Here is an 18,312-nt window from a genome sequence, read left to right as displayed (position 1 = left end):
TTATCATAAACCGTCTTAAGTTTAATTTGATTCGTGATATGGCCGTAGTGAACACGAAAACGTCTGCAGTCATAAAAATCTGCCGTAAATCGTCTGGAGGATCGATGAGAATGTTCGTGTGAGTTGCACAACGTGTCACATAGTGTGGTAAGGAACGTGGAGCGTGGATGATGGCGGGTATCGGCACCAGGGCCCGGTAGTGGCGCGCGTGCGCGGATCGATCGCGCGGCATCGACCGACGCAGCGCGTAGGCTCGGCGCGCGACCGGCGCGGCGCGGGCTCGGCGCGCTCTCAGTCGCGCGCGGTCACGGCGTGCGAGCGCGCGCATCTAGACACGTGCATGGCGCGCCGATCCGCATGCCTCGCGCCCTCGGGGAATGGCTTCGTCCGAGGCAGATGCGACTACCGCGTCGATACTTGAAGTCGAAGTCGAAGATGACTGCCTCAGTGTTCGAAAATGGTGGTGTTTTCTGCTCTCGTCGATCTTCACGTTCATCGCGGGGTTGCTCATCGTGGTGCTATGGCGGATCTGTGCGTTCGTCTGCTGCCGGAAGGAGCCAGAGCTGGCCCCGAACGATCCGAAGCAGAAGGAGCAGAAGGCGGCGCGGCAGAACAAGCAAGAGTTCGAGGGCACCTTCATGACCGAGGCCAAGGATTGGGCCGGCGAGCTCATCTCCGGGCAGACCACCACCGGACGAATACTGGTAAGTCTATCTCTCCGTTATCCTGGGCTACGTCTCGTGATATCGACATTCACGCATATGTGTCCTTTAAACGACATCCATAAATAAATAAACCCAGTTCCGCGCCCTACTTTCGGAGGTTTCCGTTAGCGGGACCGCGGCGGACCTTGTCGATTTTCACAGCCTATCTATCAATTAAAGATGCTCTAGTTTCTCCGAAAAATGAGGGTTGGAAGCATTAAATGGTTAGGTTAGGCTTCTACAGATGGCAGCTCTCGTCATGGGAGTCAATGTCTCGATTAACCACATATGTATGTACCTACATAAGATATCGCGGTATATAACTTTCAACTTTGGCGATGTTATACAAAATTGAGCCCAATTTAAGGTGTTGACTAGATAAGGAAGGGACAATTTTCGAAGGAATATTTCCAATAATGATTCCCTAGCCATCAAAGCCGGGTAAACATGACGTCAGAGGGTAACTTGCCCCAACAACAAGCACGGGTTTGCCAATTACCTCGCCTTTTGCCATTCATCAGTTACAAAGGCATGTGGTCGTCCGTAGTGATATATTCTCACATATTCGTTCCGAACCCCGCGAACTTGAATTTATTTTCTTCAGCAGTTTGTAAAACGTGGGTAGTATGAAAAAGTATGATTAAGTTTTTTATCAAATTATTAGGAGGGTAAGTTACAGGTCGGTAGGTCGATACACCAAACCTGTATTATATCAAGACATTAAATTGTATAATTATATTTATTAAGATGTAGGTATGAATTGAATGATGAATGAATCCTTAATTAACATTCGGACACCTTTAATAAATTCCATATATCTTGTTATTCATACTGCGACGACATTTATTTTATGTTAAATCTTATGTTATTATTCCTTGTAAGAAATCAAGCCCTATGTAAAAAAAATGTAAAATAAGTAACAACTAACACAAAATATAATAACAAAGAACAACCATAATTATCTACTTTATAAAACTTATTTTAACTAAGTGAATAAAGTTTAATTTAGTTGAAAATGCACTACGATGATTGCATGATTTTACGGTTGATTATTATTGAATAGGACATATTTAAAAATTGGTACATCGGGGCAATTTGATAAGTTGATAACCTCTTTTATCGTAATTTTTTTACTATTGTTAAATATGAAGGTGTTAATAAACAGTCTATCACAATAACAATAATATTTATCATATTACTATTATAAACACAAATACATAAATAGTGCAATATTGTCACAACCTAGGTCGTACGTAGGTATGGTAATATCATATAAGCAATATGTACAATTATGAAATAGTGATGGCCAAGGTAGGCAAACATATCGGAACACATCCTTATTTCTATGGTAACAAAGGTGTCACGATAAAATATTTATACATGTTGATATATTAAGCCACTTTAGCTGTCACTATATGTTTGATGCTGACTGTACTATTGATTTTAGGCAATTCGAGATTTGTCCTATAGTAAAAGTTGTTCAGTATAATCTATACTTATTATTAATTTATCTAATATCTACAGAAAAAAAACTCCGTTGCGAGATTTTCTTGATATACCTAATATGTAATACTAACTACTTAAATAAAGTTGAGTTGAGGGCCATTGAGAAACCAAATGTTTTCCAAAATGAACTATATTTCCCTTCGTCACGGCCTACATTCGGCTATTAGCTGTTAATCCTAACCTTAATAACTTAATTGCGTGTGTAATTTAATACGCAATACACATATAAAACTGAAATCTAAGTAGGAACAATAAGTTTTAATAATTGGTAAGCTCTTAAAAAAATAAAATGTAAACATATTCCAGTAATTTTGTCCCCTTTTATAACGGGGTTCGTTTTGCGTCAAATCCGCTGATTTTCTGTAGACTTGTTCATGATGTTGGCTCAATGAATAACCCCAGTTTGTGACTTCGAGCGCCGAACGAAACTTTGTCAAAAATCGATAAAATCGCGTAAATTTCGTTTTATTTTTATAGATTCGGGTGATTATAAACCTAAAGGATTAGTTTTTGTTATTACCTTCTTGGAACATGTAAAACATGTAAAAGTAAACTAAATTTTCTACAATACGAGACTAGATTTGTCGCTGTAGATCTAATAGTTTTCGAGATAAAGCCTTTCATTTATTCGAAATTGAATTCGTAGGCTTAGTGAGTATGCACTTTTGTCTTAGACGTAGCCGCTTGGCACGATTGTTCCTAAGGTCAAAAACAATACACTCCTTTTTTGGGCAGTCGTGTAACAAAGCTGATTTGGCCCGGTAGCCACGAGATCGTACCGTGCCTACCCCCCAAAAAGGGGGAGAAAAAGATCGGCTCCCCAGGTCCAATCTAAGCTATATTTCTTCCTGCTCTTAGCAACTAGGGCAAGTGATATACTTAAGTATTCAAACTTCAATCAACCTATACTTTTAGTAAACCTTCGAACTTTCAAGAAAATAGCGTACTCCCATATTAAAGGCCGGCAACGCACTTAAATGAAAACCCTTCTGGTGTTGCGGGTGTCCATGGGCAACGGTAATTGCTTACCATCAGGCGATTCGTCTGCTCGTTTGCCTTCTATATCATAAAAAATGCATTTGTAGATGGAAAACAACAAACTCGAAAACGTAGCATATCGGTAAATGAACTTAATTTAAATATCAACCATTTTAAATAAAACATCCGGGGTTACGTACCTACTCTTAACTGCATCATCATGTAGTGAATAAACAATAGTACTAGGTACAGAAGGTTCACTCTCTAACAAAACGCGTCTATTACGACAGATATGACCGCAAGGTGGCGCAAGCGCGAGCACGCGCCCATTCCGTAGCGCTGCGGTGCGCGGCAACTAAGTACTATGGCTAGACACCAAAATTGGTGTGGGCCGCATATGTACTACTTGTAGCGACGCGACGAAATCGCGGAGTAAACCACGCCTGCCCCTGCACTATTTTGAATAAAATATGAAAACTGAATGTACAAAAAAAAGTTGACATTTATGTAATTATCAAACTTTCTCACAAAATTATACGAGAATCGGTTGAGAAATGTGACCTGTAGACCACCCGCGCATACGAAAGCACTTTTGCCCAAGCTGAAAAGGAGACCTTCGATTCGCTAGGTTAAAAATGACCAACCTTTCCCTAACATAACATCCCTTTATGTCAGATACTCGAGAATCGAAGGTTCGTGTCTTGCACTAAATAAACCTTTTCCAGGTCGCACCTATCTACAAAGTTTTACCAAAAAATGCAAATATATTCCAGTTAATCCGGCTTTGATGATTCATTTGAAGACAAGTCACGTTTACTGAAAGACCAATCTAATATGTACTTACCTTGAATCGGATAACTAAGGTTAAAATTCTATTGGCGCGTATGTGGTCAAATAAATGGTACTGAAACGTTACGGCTCCACGATATCCAACACAAGCGGCTTACAATAATTATTTACCTTAGAGCAAGGAAATCAATGTTTACGCTATGGTGGCCCTAAACTAGTGATGTCGTGTCATATCGGCGTGGCATTCATATAGACTTGGGTTGTTCTTGGGCTACCATGCAATTTCACGACGTGGGCATTTTAATGTGTCACAAACAGTTTGGATTTCGCACGGGACATTACAGCGGTAGTAGAATTTTCAATGTAGGGCATGCCAAATAAATAAAATTGAAAACTATTGGTCAATAGCACTAAAATAGATTCCCAATTTCTATTGCTCATATTTCAAAAATAGCATTTTGCCGTTTTCCACAGATTTTCGTGACGAAATCCAGTGCTCGAAAATCAAAAATCGGCCCCATGCTAAGCGGTGATATTTACCTTGTACCTACCTACCACCACCCAGTACCAGTACCCATAAAGCCTTAAATATAATATTTATAATATAATTCATACAAATTCCTCACCCCGAACCCCGACGGAATCAATACGAGCCCGCATTATGAAACCATTTATTATTTAGACATTATAATTATAGTGTTCCGAGCGGGTTCTGCAATAAACCTATTGTATTCCAGCTAGCTAGAATTGTTAGGTTAAGTGGAACATGAATCTAGTAACAAATTAGATTACGAAAGAGCAGGTATTTTACGTAGAGATTTTATTGGGTTTAGCCGAACATTAGATACGTATAGGTACTTATTTAACTCGAATCCTGGACGCGTATTCTAATTGTAATAACAGGTTGTAAATTTGATCTGGATTTGTTTTGACTTTGATCTGTCAGAGTAATAAGTGACGTTCAAACAAATCCAGATCAAATTCACATCCTGTTATTACAATTAAAATACGACTCTTGATCAGCCTAACTGAAGAAGCACCTTCACTTATATCGTAGCCACAATAAATACTGCTTCTTATGTGCATTGTGTTGTTATTTTTTATGTGCTAGCTACTGTTGCTTTTTGCTAGAAACGACTGACAAAGGCTGATCCAACATTTCATAGTGCAATTTTCAAGGGACACGGTTTCCTTTTCTTTAATTCAAAGCCTGTTATGATTCCTTCACGTACCAGCGAGAAGCTATGTTCTTGAACTAGCACGCCGCAACTGGGTCACGGACTATCCGATTGCTGGCAGATCGAAGCATGCTAGGGATTCACTTCGAAGGCGTTCCATGGATTTTATTACTTGCAGTTTGCATTGATAAATATCAAGAGTTGTTAACACTTTTTAACTCGGAATAATGCCGATAATAACGGCCACTTTTTTAATAATTGAAAAGAATGTATAACAAATTTTGGAATGGTATTAATTTATTGACATCTTCTTAATCTTTTTATTATTGTTTTTTTTGCACTTGATATAATATTTATTTAGTACTATATATTTATGTATGCTAGTGCATATTTACTTTATTGTATAATGCGATGTAAATATTTTAGTTAATCGTAGACGATAATATTGTAGTTTTCCTTTTTAAGTATTATTGTACGTTCTGTAAGTTTGTCTATCTATCTAATTCGAATTTTCCACTCACATCATCTCTGTACACAGTTATTCAATAAATATTATCTTATCTTATCTTGTCTCATTTACTCTAAGGTTAGCTGGATGAGATCCCTTATAGGGATAAGCTCGCCTTTGTACTTAAATTTATATGAATTTCATGTTAACATTTTTTTTTGTACAATATGTGTTTTACCACTACTACTACTTATTTTATTAGTTTCCATATAGCCAGGAATTGTATAGTTTGTAACGGAAAATATTGTAAAGAATGCAAATGCGACCCGTTTTTATGAAGGCTTGTAATGTAATGATATGACTGGCAATATTTTATAACGAAAGTTACCGATGTAGCAAAGCAAACTATGTAGGTAAGCAAGCTGAAGTGGCAATGGGTAGGGCACATAGCTCGCAGAACCGATGGCCGTTGGGGCAAAAAGTTTCTCGAGTGGAGATCATGGCTGGCAAGCGCAGTATCTATAGGACGGCATTACTCGTTAACTCTAAGAGCCACGGTAATAAAATAGCACTTCATTAATAAAGGATTTTAACCCAATCCCAGAATAGCCGTTAATACTTAGTCCGTATATTAATTGCAAACGCAGTAGGTAAGTAAATGCGCAATATATTATGCGGTGCACAAATATACGCAATAGTAGATTGTGTCACAAGGGAGCAAAATGACATATTTACGGCGAGGGCGTACAATTGAATCCTAAACGAAGCGAAGGATTCTATAATAGAATCCTGAGCGTAGCGAGGGATTCTAACATAGAATCCTGAGCGTAGTGAGGGATTCAAGTGTTAACGCCCAAGGTGAAAATTATTTTGCTACCATGTGACACATACTGCTTTTCACATCACCTATGAGGAAATTACATACATATATTAGGTTTCAAAACATTATTATTTTAAGCAAACCGACCTTAGTATAAATTAAATTAAATTAAATAATCATTTATTTTCAGGCATGGCCCGTAAAAGTGTATAGGGTACATACTTCTGGCACTTTGTCCGTATCGATATTTTCAGACGTGACTGTACTGACAAATTAAAAGTACCTACAGCTCATAATTATGTACCTAATATATTTTCAAAGACAGCAGCAAACCACTAAAATGATACAATGAAAATCAGGTACATTATTTTTGTAGATTTTTCTGGTAACAAATTAGCTCTTACCCCTTTGAACCAAATCTTCGGAAGAACACTATGAAGACTGATATCACTTATATTTATTATTATAAAGTTATTGATTTAAACTAAATATTTACAAATTTATACACAACACAAAACCGCATAATTATGATTTGTGAAATATTTGTACAAAACTTTTTAAATATAAACTTTTTAAATTGCATAGACAACTATGGCTGCGTTTAAGGAGACCTAAAATGTCAAAATAAAAATTAAATTATTAAACTAATGTTTTTTACGTTTCTTTGTAAATATTACGCTAATTAATTAATTTACTTAATTAAAATATGCTATTAATTAATTTAAAATACGCTAATTACATTTATTGTTTACAATTACAACAAAATATTATTTAAGTTAGTAAAATTGTATGCACGTAATCGATTATAAAGAAATTGTAATCGATTATATGCATACTAATTTCATATGTCTTTGTGTCAATATTTCATACTGGCAACAAAATGTCCTTGAACAGAAAAGTGCCACTTTGATCCCTCCTAGCAGGGAAGAAAAGTTCCCTTTTCGAATAGGTGATGTGAAAATATATGTATGTGTATTTTGCATACAGGAAAACTTCTGTATGGGTATGTTAATGTGATGCTTCTAAAACAATTATTGTGATGGTGATTCAAACTTTACTATCGTTATTGTGTTTCAATTTGGATACAAGCGAACTTAGGCAGTGTTTATAAAGAAAATTGACGATTAATTTAAAGGCCAAATTAAGGCGTCATTTATCTATTTATAAGTTGCGCTTTTCTGTTAGCTAACAATTACAACCGTATGTTTGATTTACAAAGATCAATTCTAAAGATAGTACTTATACATATTTTATTTATTTATTCTTTGTTGCACAAAAGAAAATACAATCGTACAAAAGGCGGACTTAATGCTATGAGGCATTGTCTACCAGTCAACCTTCTTATACATATGTATCAATTCAATCTAAAGGTGGCATAAGATCAATTCTAAATATAAAGGTAGTAACTAGTTATATGTTAGCACCTATTTAATAGTGATGGCGTATCAATCACACCTATTGGGCAAGCTGGAGTAATTTTTAAGAATACGAATAATTTATTTGCAAGAATATGTATGTACAAAGGTGTCCTTATAAATAGTGAGTAACAATAATATTCGGCCATTTGGCATGCAAATTTTGGTAACATCAACAGCACAAGAATTAAAAATATTTACATGTCCAGATACTCCTTAACAGAGTAGAAACAATGTTCCTAAAGCCATCTCGTTAATTTTGTCTTAAATTCTGAATTTTGACTTAAGATAAATAAATATATGTAGGATACTGTGGGTTAATTTTAGCAATCCGGTGAAAATCGAGTTCGAGTTCGGGGCGGGCGCCTTCGCCACTGCTATGTCATTTATTCAACAACTGTCTACAACTCTACAGCAACCCCATGTATCTTGTAAACAAGGCCACTTTACACATACTGTGTCTAATTGTCTATTTACGCCGCCGCTTGTCCTATAAAACTCTTCCATTAACACAGCACATGCAGCATTTATCTTTGACATGTTTCCTGTAACTAAGTTAATATTTTAGTAATAGATACATATTTTAATTTTTATGTTTGTATTTTAATTTTAATAGATTTTTATGTTTCAAAGCTTTTATGAGCCATGTTGCTTGAATTAAATGAATACAATACAGTATAGGTATGCCGCCTAGTACTTTTTAATTGTTCCCCTGAGAATTGCGTGACTACAACACCTAGCTAAAACGACATAGCTATATTTGCCGACGTCAAACAAGGGGGGTGCCCAGAGAGTATCTTGGGCAAATGCTCCCATAATGGAATGATGGAACGATGACGCTGAAATCGGCGAATAATGATTCGCATCGATTCGCAAGAAACTGTCACGACCGAGGATGCATCCTTAAACAAGTTAGTGACTAGACTTATATTGACCGGGATATAGACCGTGATTACCTTTTGTATTTGAGCTCCCGATATTTCGACGCAGTTACATGCATCTTGTTCACGGGTAAACTTAAGATAGCGGGTGGGTGTCAAAGTTGTGTAGACCGCGCTCGGTCTACCCTCATTCGTGCGCGTCGGCTGCGTTCGCTTTCAACGTTACCACCAGTCGCATTCACACTCGTTGACCTGTCCAAGCACACTACACTCACAGTGTCATTTCGCATATCACTGGTTTTTTGCACAACAAATCTCAGGATTCAGTAGGACATTTGACAGTTTAAACCCATCTTTACTATTGAAATTTTTGTATTTGTGAATTTCACGGTCTATATCCCGGTCAATATAAGTCTAGTGAAACTAACCGTGAATCATTCAAAACAAGTTGGTGACATCTAGTCCCTCTGTCCCTGTCGCGTTGTCGCAATTGTCATTATTTTCTTTCCATTGAACAATGCCTTGCAGTGTTATAAAACAGGGATGTTGTCGACTGCAAACGTAAGTTTTTACTGGTTCGGCGCTATTTGCTGTAGGTATGGCATGTTTATTACCACACATACCCTGGCTTTTAATTACTTAACGGGTACTATTAGCGCTAAAAGGCGTCAAAATCAAGCGATAACCCTTTTGCGATTCCTTTAAAGTGCAGTTTATATTTACCGTTTAGCTTACTTGAAAATTGGTTTCTTGTGTAATTTTTAAGTATCAATGCTCTTATAGCCACGAGTTTATGTGTATTGAGGGAGTTAATATTTTTTTTTTCAAAACGGTTTTTTTTTTCGATCCGTATTTGGTTTTGGGAGATGGAACATAATTGAAGTGATATATATATATATAGTATATTAAACTAGCGACCCGCCCCGGCTTCGCACGGGTAGTTCAACAAATTCACACAAAACCTTTACAAATTATACATATAAACCTTCCTCTTGCTTGAATCACTATGTATTAAAAAAAACCGCATCAAAATCCGTTGCGTAGTTTTAAAGAGCTAAGCATAGATAGGGACAAACATACATACAGTGCGGAAAGCGGCTTTGTTTTATACTATGTAGTGATATTTTTTAGTTAGACGTTTTCTTTAGGCTTTGTTTTATTAAAATATATTAGGTAGGTACGAGTACACTACCGACTAATCTAATCACCTAGAACAATAGGTACCTACTTAAAGCCTGATCAGGAATATATGATCAAGCGCAATGTTGCGGAATTTCACTGGAACTAATTTTTTCATACTATACTGAACTGTCACCCTATACATGAGAATAACAGCGCCCTCTTGACAATGATCATATATTTCTGGTCAGGCTTTACACTAAAAATACTCTTGCATAGGTCAGTAAAAGACTATAATGTACAACATAATAAACAAAAGGCGAATGAATATTTAGAAAGGTACCGATTTACTTACCCGCCTATTCATAAAACTGTACAACTCTCAATTAGTTAATTTATATTATTTATTTGTTTAATTAATCTTTATTGCACAAAAGAAAATACAATCGTACAAAAGACTTAATGCTATGAGGTATTCTCTACCAGTCAACCTTCGGGCAAAGTAAAGAATTTGTAGGCGGGTATTATATCTCTCTTTCTAACAAATACATAAGTTAGTATTATAATAATATTAAAACAACGATTACCTTATAGCTATAGTTGGTCAAACCAAATTGTCAGTAAATAAAAACAAAAAAAACTATACTCATCCTTTTCTTTTCGGTGCTAGTACTAGTGTGAGACAAAGATAGTATGATTCTCTCTGTCTATGTTTGAAATGAGACAGTCCTTTAACAAACTATAATTGAGGTTTAGACAACATTAGGGCCAGTAACATTTGACGTTCTGGTTCTATGGGGTTGGCCGGTCGAAATAATTAGCAGATGGCGCCAGCATAGCTTGCCCTGTCAATCCCAAGAATTGTGTAAATTCTTTGTTTTTTTTTTTAATGCCCTGGATGCCAGCCCTTTGAGCCAAATCTCATAGAAAAAGGGGCAAGCTATGATGGCGCCATCTCTGCAAACCTTTGACAGTTGCCAACCCCATTGGTATGCAACTTTTTTGCTTTTTATAAACACTGCATTCAAATTTTTCGCAACCCAACGAAATAGACACAAAAAATCAGCAATCAAATTTCTGCCGACGGCAGATCCGATCTCTGATATCATGGACACATGCCCGATACTTTATTGAAAAATAAAATCTTGCCTATTCAACTTGTTTCCAGCAAAATATATATGTGGGTACCTTTATTGGATGTATATATGTGTGTCTGTGTGTGGTTGTGTATAACGTGACTATGATATATCGACTACGAAAATAATAATCGTATTGGTAAAAAAACTGGTGTATGGAGTGAGCACTCTATGCTTACTTATTTCTTTATGGTCTAGTACATACATTCTGGCGTCAAGTAGCGGAATTCTCAGTACTGCTACTCGACACTAGATGTCACGTGTGTCGCGACTGACGTAAAGAGTATAACTTAGAATTAAACGTGGAAAAATTACTGCCCTGGGTGAGACTTGAACACACGGACTCTGGATAAATTGAATTTAATTCTGGAGTAATTTTCCCACTTTTAAATTTATTCTAAACTTAATAGCATCCTTCGCAGAGTGCAAGTGTTATTTTAAACGTCAAACGTCTATGACATTATGACGTATAAATAACACTTGCACTGCTATCAAAATCGCTGCAGACTTTTCTTGGTCTAACTCTAGTTGACACACGTACATAATTTAATTATTTATTTAAACTTTATTGCACAAAATAACAACTTAATTCAATTCAATTCAATTCAATTATTTATTTCAGGCAAATGCCCATATAATTTGTTAGTAAATACACAGATGTACAAAAGGAAAACTTAATGCCATGAGGCATTCTCTACCAGTCAACCTTAAGACAAAGCAGAAAAGATTGTAGGCGGTGCATTTGAAAACCAAAAGAAAACGTTATATCTAACAACATATACCATTGTATATGTTGTTAGATATAATACACACATATTTACATATATCACATAATTCTTTAATACATACATAATTTTTAAGCGGCTAAGTTGAAATGGGACTGGCCTGGTCATGTCTGCCGAATGTCGGACGACTTGTGGGTCAAGTTAACCACGGAGTGGGAGCCCCACGAGTCTAACCGGGGACCCGGTAGACCTCGTCGGCGATGGCGAGATATGTTGAGGCTCGCCAGATATAGCACTAAACAGAGACGAGTGGAAAAAGAGGGAGGAGGCCTTTGCCCAAAAGTGGGACACTGTGGGTTCTGAATACTAATAATAATAATAAAGTTCTACATGGCATTAAAGCTCTCCAAGGGGCATCTACGTAAGCCTATCAAAAGACCAGGATTTATAGGCCCGTAAATCCAAGGAGATACAAATAATAATAATAACATACATAATTATATGTTAGGTACGTACTGGTAAAAGTGGCTTTACTGATAAAACCACAAATAAATAATATGAAAAGTACACGTACAGACCGATGTATACATATACAATGTATAAAGACCCTGAAAAACAATAAATAAAAATAGGTAGTTTATTGTATTCATAATACATTTAATACTGCAGCACGGATAGTCTACAGGTGTGGCCTCATTAGAATTTAATACCGCGCCGAGAAACGTACCGCATTGCATGCATTGTGTTACTCTACAAAATAAATAAAAGGAAGGAAATAAATACAGGGTGATTGAGGAGACGTGAGCAGGATTAGGCCTGCGCATTCAGTAAGTTACAAGCAACTGTTTCGTACAGCTATTAGTGAGATTAACGTTAATTATTTTTTTAACTATAAAAAAAATAAAAATTTACGACATTCATGGTCACCCTACAATTAGAATACTTCCGTCAAATACCGATACTCTTTGTTTTATCCATGACAAGCGTCAAATTGAATGTCATCGGAGTCTGGTTACTTTTGAAAAATCGTATCTTACTCAAGTGTGACATTTTATTTTCTTCACTGGCGACCCGCCCCGGCATCGCATGGGTTACACAAAACCTTTTACAAATTATAACCTCCCTCAAGAATTACTCTATGGATAGGTGAAAACCGCATCAAAATCTGTTGCGTAGTTTTAAAGATCTAAGCATACATAGGGACAGACAGACAGGCAGCGGAAAGCGACTGTTTTATATTCTATTTTTTCTTCATAATCAAAGTGCTGTCATAACGGTTAAAGAGGTTATATCTTTATTAATTAAGTGTTGTAGGACTTGTAGGTGTCCATGATTGTAGATAACTAAATGTGCCCTTGCCAAAAAAATAAAAAAACAGGAAAAATGTGTCATTGTTTTACTTAAATATGAATGAATGAATATGTATTTATTGCCACAACAGGGAATACAGAAAACACAATATCAAAAAGTTACTTAACCTATAAACATTATATCTATAATCTATAATCTTAACCTAATATCTGTAACTTAATAACTAAACATTTGCTGTGACAAATGGTTTGGGCGTCAGCATAATGCTGCCAGCATCAACTCAGCGTGAGTGACACTGCAGCGCTGTTTTTCAGCCCAGACCAAGATACCAATTAAAATAAATTAAATTAGCTCCGTATTTAACTACACAACACAAATACAATTCTCACTTAGCCAAATCTCAAACTTCAATTTATATAAATAACAAAGTGCTGAAAATCTCTAAGACTACTCATCTATTTTTATTTATTAATATGATGGTTAATGATTCATTATCATTTACTGAGTGTGTAGGCTTAGTCCTGCTCGCGTCTCATGAATCATGCTGTATGTAGAGAACTTAGACAGTGTATTTCTCGTGTAGGTAAGGGTGGTATTTCGCCTGTGTTTAGTGAAAGAGTGAGACGCAATGCACATTGGACCAAGTAATTGGACAAGTTTAATACCAACTTAAGCTCGTAATCACATACCTACAAGCATAAACATCCTAGAATTTTCGCGTCTTATATAGGTATATCTACACAGAGCCTGAATCTGTATTAACAATTTTGTTACGAGTTTGATCTTATTTTGATACAATCATAAACAACTACACACTCAGTAAATGTGAATCTTCTGTTTTGTATAAGTTTTTAATTTTTGCATTTGTACCTACTGTTTGTCCTATACTTAAGACCATATAATGTACCTAGTCTGTATGATACTGTCTGTTTTAAATTTCACAGTGTATTAGTTCGCTGTAATGCTGTGTAATTTTTTGCATCAATAAAAAAAAAATTATAATAAAGATCGCTTACGCTTATTGGTGCATGCGAAATGAAGTGAAAGTCGTGCGTCAGATATGCGCCAATCACCAAGCAAGCCAATCGTCAAGGTCGTATCAAAACCATAACAAATTGTTCCATTAGAATTGACCTCACGGTTATTATACTGAAACTAACCTGTCATGGGATATTAGCAACATGTGCTAAATACGAGCTTGTTAGCGCTTCAATGTTCTACTAGAGTTTATACGCTCAAAATAATAAAATAATTTTAAAACAAGCAGAAACGTCTGCGATCGATGCTATTAAGCTTAGAATAAATTTAAAAGTGGAAAAATTACTGCCTTGGGTAGTGATGTGCCGTTACCGTAAATTACGAGAACAAAGAGAATCGTCGGGTAAATTACGCGGTAACGTTCTCCGTACGGGTAATTATGGAGAAAGTTGTCTAAGTTTTCATTTTTTTTAACTTTTTGTTACAGAATATATTTTTATTTTGGCAATACAATCTGTACTGAAATTTTCAAAAAAATCTGTCACAAGGAACTAGTTTATTACCAAAATTACCGTAAATTACCGCGTAAATTACGGGGAATCTTCCCCGCGAATGTTCTCAGGTAATTTTTCTTAGACAAATTTTAACTTTAATCAATGATATAATTCGATTTTAGAGATGGAATACACAATAAATATTAAATTATTTTACTAATGTTTAATAAGTTTCATTCGATGTGCGATTTAAAGTGTTTTTAATTAAAGTAAGTACTTGCCTAACGAAAAATAAAGTGAGTTCTCTATTATTTCAGCTAAGTTGTATAAAATCCATCTCATAATGAATAAATTTATTCCTTACCAAAAATAAATTAAAACTTTTTTTCTTTAATATATGACATCTTTTACAGTTTTTAAATTAAAACTTATTATGTACAGTGATGTAATCTTACAACCATTAATATTTCAATAAGTCATATGTAAGCAAGCTTGATGTGTAAGGTTGAGTTTGATTTGTAATGGCTTACATTACAACAAGTGTGTATGACGATATTTTATTACATATCAGATTTATTTTAAGTTAGGCTGTTGTTGCATTGTGAACAGGTAAGCACTTATCAGCTGGGTTGGCAATGTTCCACCACCAGTTACCGCAGGTAAAAAAAAAACCTCGTGGAAACTGCAGCAACGGATTAAATTGGTTCCTGATGGCCCTCAAGAATCAAGATCCTGCATTCATAGGGCTCTTCTTTTTTATGTCCTGTTACTCGTCTCGATAGCACATTGAGCACGTGATAGGATCTTTCAGAGTGGTCCATATTACTGACGAACTAAAAGAACGCTTAGATGGTCCAGCTATTAAGTCTTGCATCCCCACAAACCACGAGTACTGCAGTAAATACTGCAGTCATGAAGGTCATGCTAAACCTGCCACCGCTTCACCTACACATACAGCTAGAGGCCACACACACCCCCCCCCCCCTTCCCCCCAGCGGTAAGGTTGCGAAACCTCAACGACCTTAACATATGGTCTAACCTGGGAGCTCGGCACACAATATGTCTGTAAAAGGCTTACGAAGACTTTACAGTGCTCAGAGCAGACACGGATCGGATTCATAAACTATTTTCGATAAAAGGTACAAAATAAAATCATATGGGGACGACGAATCACGGAGGACTTAATACTTATGAACTGAGTATCTTCAGATCTGATGGGTCCAAAACAGACAGTGGTTCGGGCTCTGGAACCTTCTCAGTAGACCCGAACGTGTCCATTACCACTCCGCTAGGAGCTCATAACTCAGTTTTCCAAGCTGAGTGCATGAGCATCATCAATGCGGCGGCTACCATCACTGCAAGGAAGGTTAGTAGGATCCCTCCGGCCTCCACCCATATACTATCCGCCAGTAGAGCACTAATGGCCCTAAGCCATATAATTACACCAAAGCTCATACATGAATGCCACGAACGACTAATGGAGACCTCCATATGGCAAACCTATATCTCATAATAAGAAGCTCACTCTTCAATGGATCAAGGGACACAGTGGATCCTGAGCTAACGACGGTGCGGACGAGCTTGCCAAGTTGCAAGGTAAGGATCAGGTGCGGAATCGATTTTCCCAATGCCCTTTAACAAGATTCGCTCACTGCTGCTGGAACTTACAAAGACACAGCACAACCAGGCTGGAGACCGACAGACCATACATGGCATTAATGAAAGACTCACAAAGTCGCTCTTCCAGGATCCAGCAGGTCACCTTTCCTGTTGGGGGGTTGGGTTGGTTGGCTGGACTAGCTCCCACCCCCGTTACGAAAACTAGGCGCCTGTCGTCGAGTTACGGAAACCTGCCTGTGCTACAATACAATTCAATATCCTCACAAGATTTCTGGGAAGTCGAAGACCTCCCAACACATGGTAGTTCAATATCAAAAGGGAGATGAAAGTAGAACCTAACCCCTATGGTAACCCAGGATAAAGCGCTTTGGCTCCGCTGTACAATGAAGCCCAAATAGAGCTGGGAGTAAGATAAGGAAAAATAAGGCTATATATACCAATCAACCACGTGTCAGAAAACATGAGTACACTTAATAATAATAACGTAAAAAACATTTAAATATTTTAAAACCAAAAAACCTGTAAGCAAAATTCAATCTTAATTTAATATACTTCATGGGTAAGTTACCGTAAATTCTCGGTAATTTACGGTAATTTTCACTAATGAGAATTACCGTAAGTGCGTAATTTCTCGGCGGCACATCACTAGCCTTGGGTGAGACTCGAACTCACGGCCTCTGGATCGATACTCCAGCGCTCTGTCAACTGAGCCACCAAGACCTCATCCATAGTCAGCAAATCTTCCCACTATATGGGTCTAGGGGACCCTAGCGACTAAGCTCAAAATAATAGTTTTAAAAGTGGGTACTTAGTATTTAGCATAGAGTAACTGATACTAGAGCGGTACTGTCATAGTAAATTTTGTAACCCAAGTAAATTCACTGCCATCTGTCGACACACTTTAAAACTACAAATTAAGATTTATAAAAATACGATAAAATTTATTTAAATATAGATAAATGATTTTTTTTTTAATGCATTAATTATTTTTATGATTTTGACCCATGTTCTTTCACTGATATGCGTTAAAATTGCTAAATAACAAACGAAACAGTCAACGCCATCTATACGACAGTGGACCAAAACTAGTGGCGCCCTCTGAACGAGAATCAAATTTTCTTGATTTTCGAGGCACGTTTTTTCCTTAGACTGTAAACATCTATTGCGGAGTTATATCTATCTTTGGTATTTAGTTTTATTTGCATTGAACAGTACAGTAGTTAAGTTACTGTGGAAAATGTTTCATTCAAATACTTTGAAAGAATAAGTTAGAATGAGAGTAACATTCTTGAGACATTCTGTATAATATCTACACAATCTCTCTTAGATAATTTCATCGTGTCTCCAAAAATAAGTCCCTACAAAATGGAGTGCACTATAAGCCCGTTATCTCACTAATGGCATTCTTTGTTTAAACGCATTATGCGCGGCATCCTGTCCTAATTCTTACGAGACAAACTGGCATAGCGTTTCGACAAACTAAATTATCACAGAAACTCCACAGATTGTAAGGCTAAGACTCAAGAACGCAATTACACTGGGTTTAAATTTGGAAAATCGATATTAAGGTGCATTACGGTAACTTAGAAAACGGGATAGTTATGAATTTAATAAACATCTACTATAAATAGAAGCATTTTCTGCTATATCAACAGTAATCAAGATGCCTTGGTAAGCGTTGCAGTAGAAAATGCACCTTATTGCTACATGCATGTCGTTCACTATTAACTGGTCGGTCACACATACTTTAGTTACAGATTTTTCATTTCACTTCCCTATTGAGGTTTAATATCATGTGGGTATATTGTTATCAAAATACGAGTCAATATTTCCTATAGTCAGGAGGCCCATGGAATTGCACATCTCATTCCCCCAATCCTCTCCACAGACACCTTTCGACCTATAAACTTTAAAACTATCGACCAAATTCATATTTATGAATTTGGCCAAAATAGCCGAGTCTGACCTTTCGAACTAGGTCCCGTTATTCCCAAAATGTCGCGCTGCAACTATTGCGCCGCGGTAGATATTGGAATGAATAATATATTCAATATTTGGCCCATTAAGTTATTACTTATTCAATAGGCCAAATTAGCTATGATTATGAAACGTTAAAACGATTTGCAAATGTGAATTAAGTACCTATAGAAACCGTTATTTCGGAGGACACTAAAACGGAGGCCTATATAATATAATATAATTGCCATTTT

General features: G+C 36.6%; 2 protein-coding genes across 7 annotated transcripts in view; one reads left to right on the top strand and one right to left on the bottom strand.

Moving 5' to 3' along the window:
* The window catches only part of LOC134743513 (tropomodulin-1), a 268,940-nt gene that overhangs the window by 21,928 nt on the left and 228,700 nt on the right, over positions 1-18,312 (bottom strand). The window lies entirely within an intron of this gene.
* LOC134743506 (calcium-activated potassium channel slowpoke) overlaps positions 250-18,312 on the top strand; it is a 99,647-nt gene continuing 81,584 nt past the window's right edge. For 2 of the 5 annotated variants that reach the window (XM_063676970.1, XM_063676966.1), the window contains exon 1: positions 252-704. In XM_063676970.1, coding sequence (XP_063533040.1) covers positions 378-704 — 327 coding nt within the window. In that variant the 5' untranslated portion in view covers positions 252-377. Of the gene's footprint in view, positions 705-18,312 lie in introns of all 5 variants that reach the window. The other 3 variants (XM_063676969.1, XM_063676967.1, XM_063676968.1) reach the window with 3 other exon arrangements.

This window comes from Cydia strobilella, chromosome 8 (assembly GCF_947568885.1).
Source record: "Cydia strobilella chromosome 8, ilCydStro3.1, whole genome shotgun sequence".
In the NCBI taxonomy this organism is placed as follows: Eukaryota; Metazoa; Arthropoda; class Insecta; order Lepidoptera; family Tortricidae; genus Cydia; species Cydia strobilella.
Note: the sequence above shows the minus strand (reverse complement) of the source record. Positions and strands in the feature narration are given on the sequence as shown.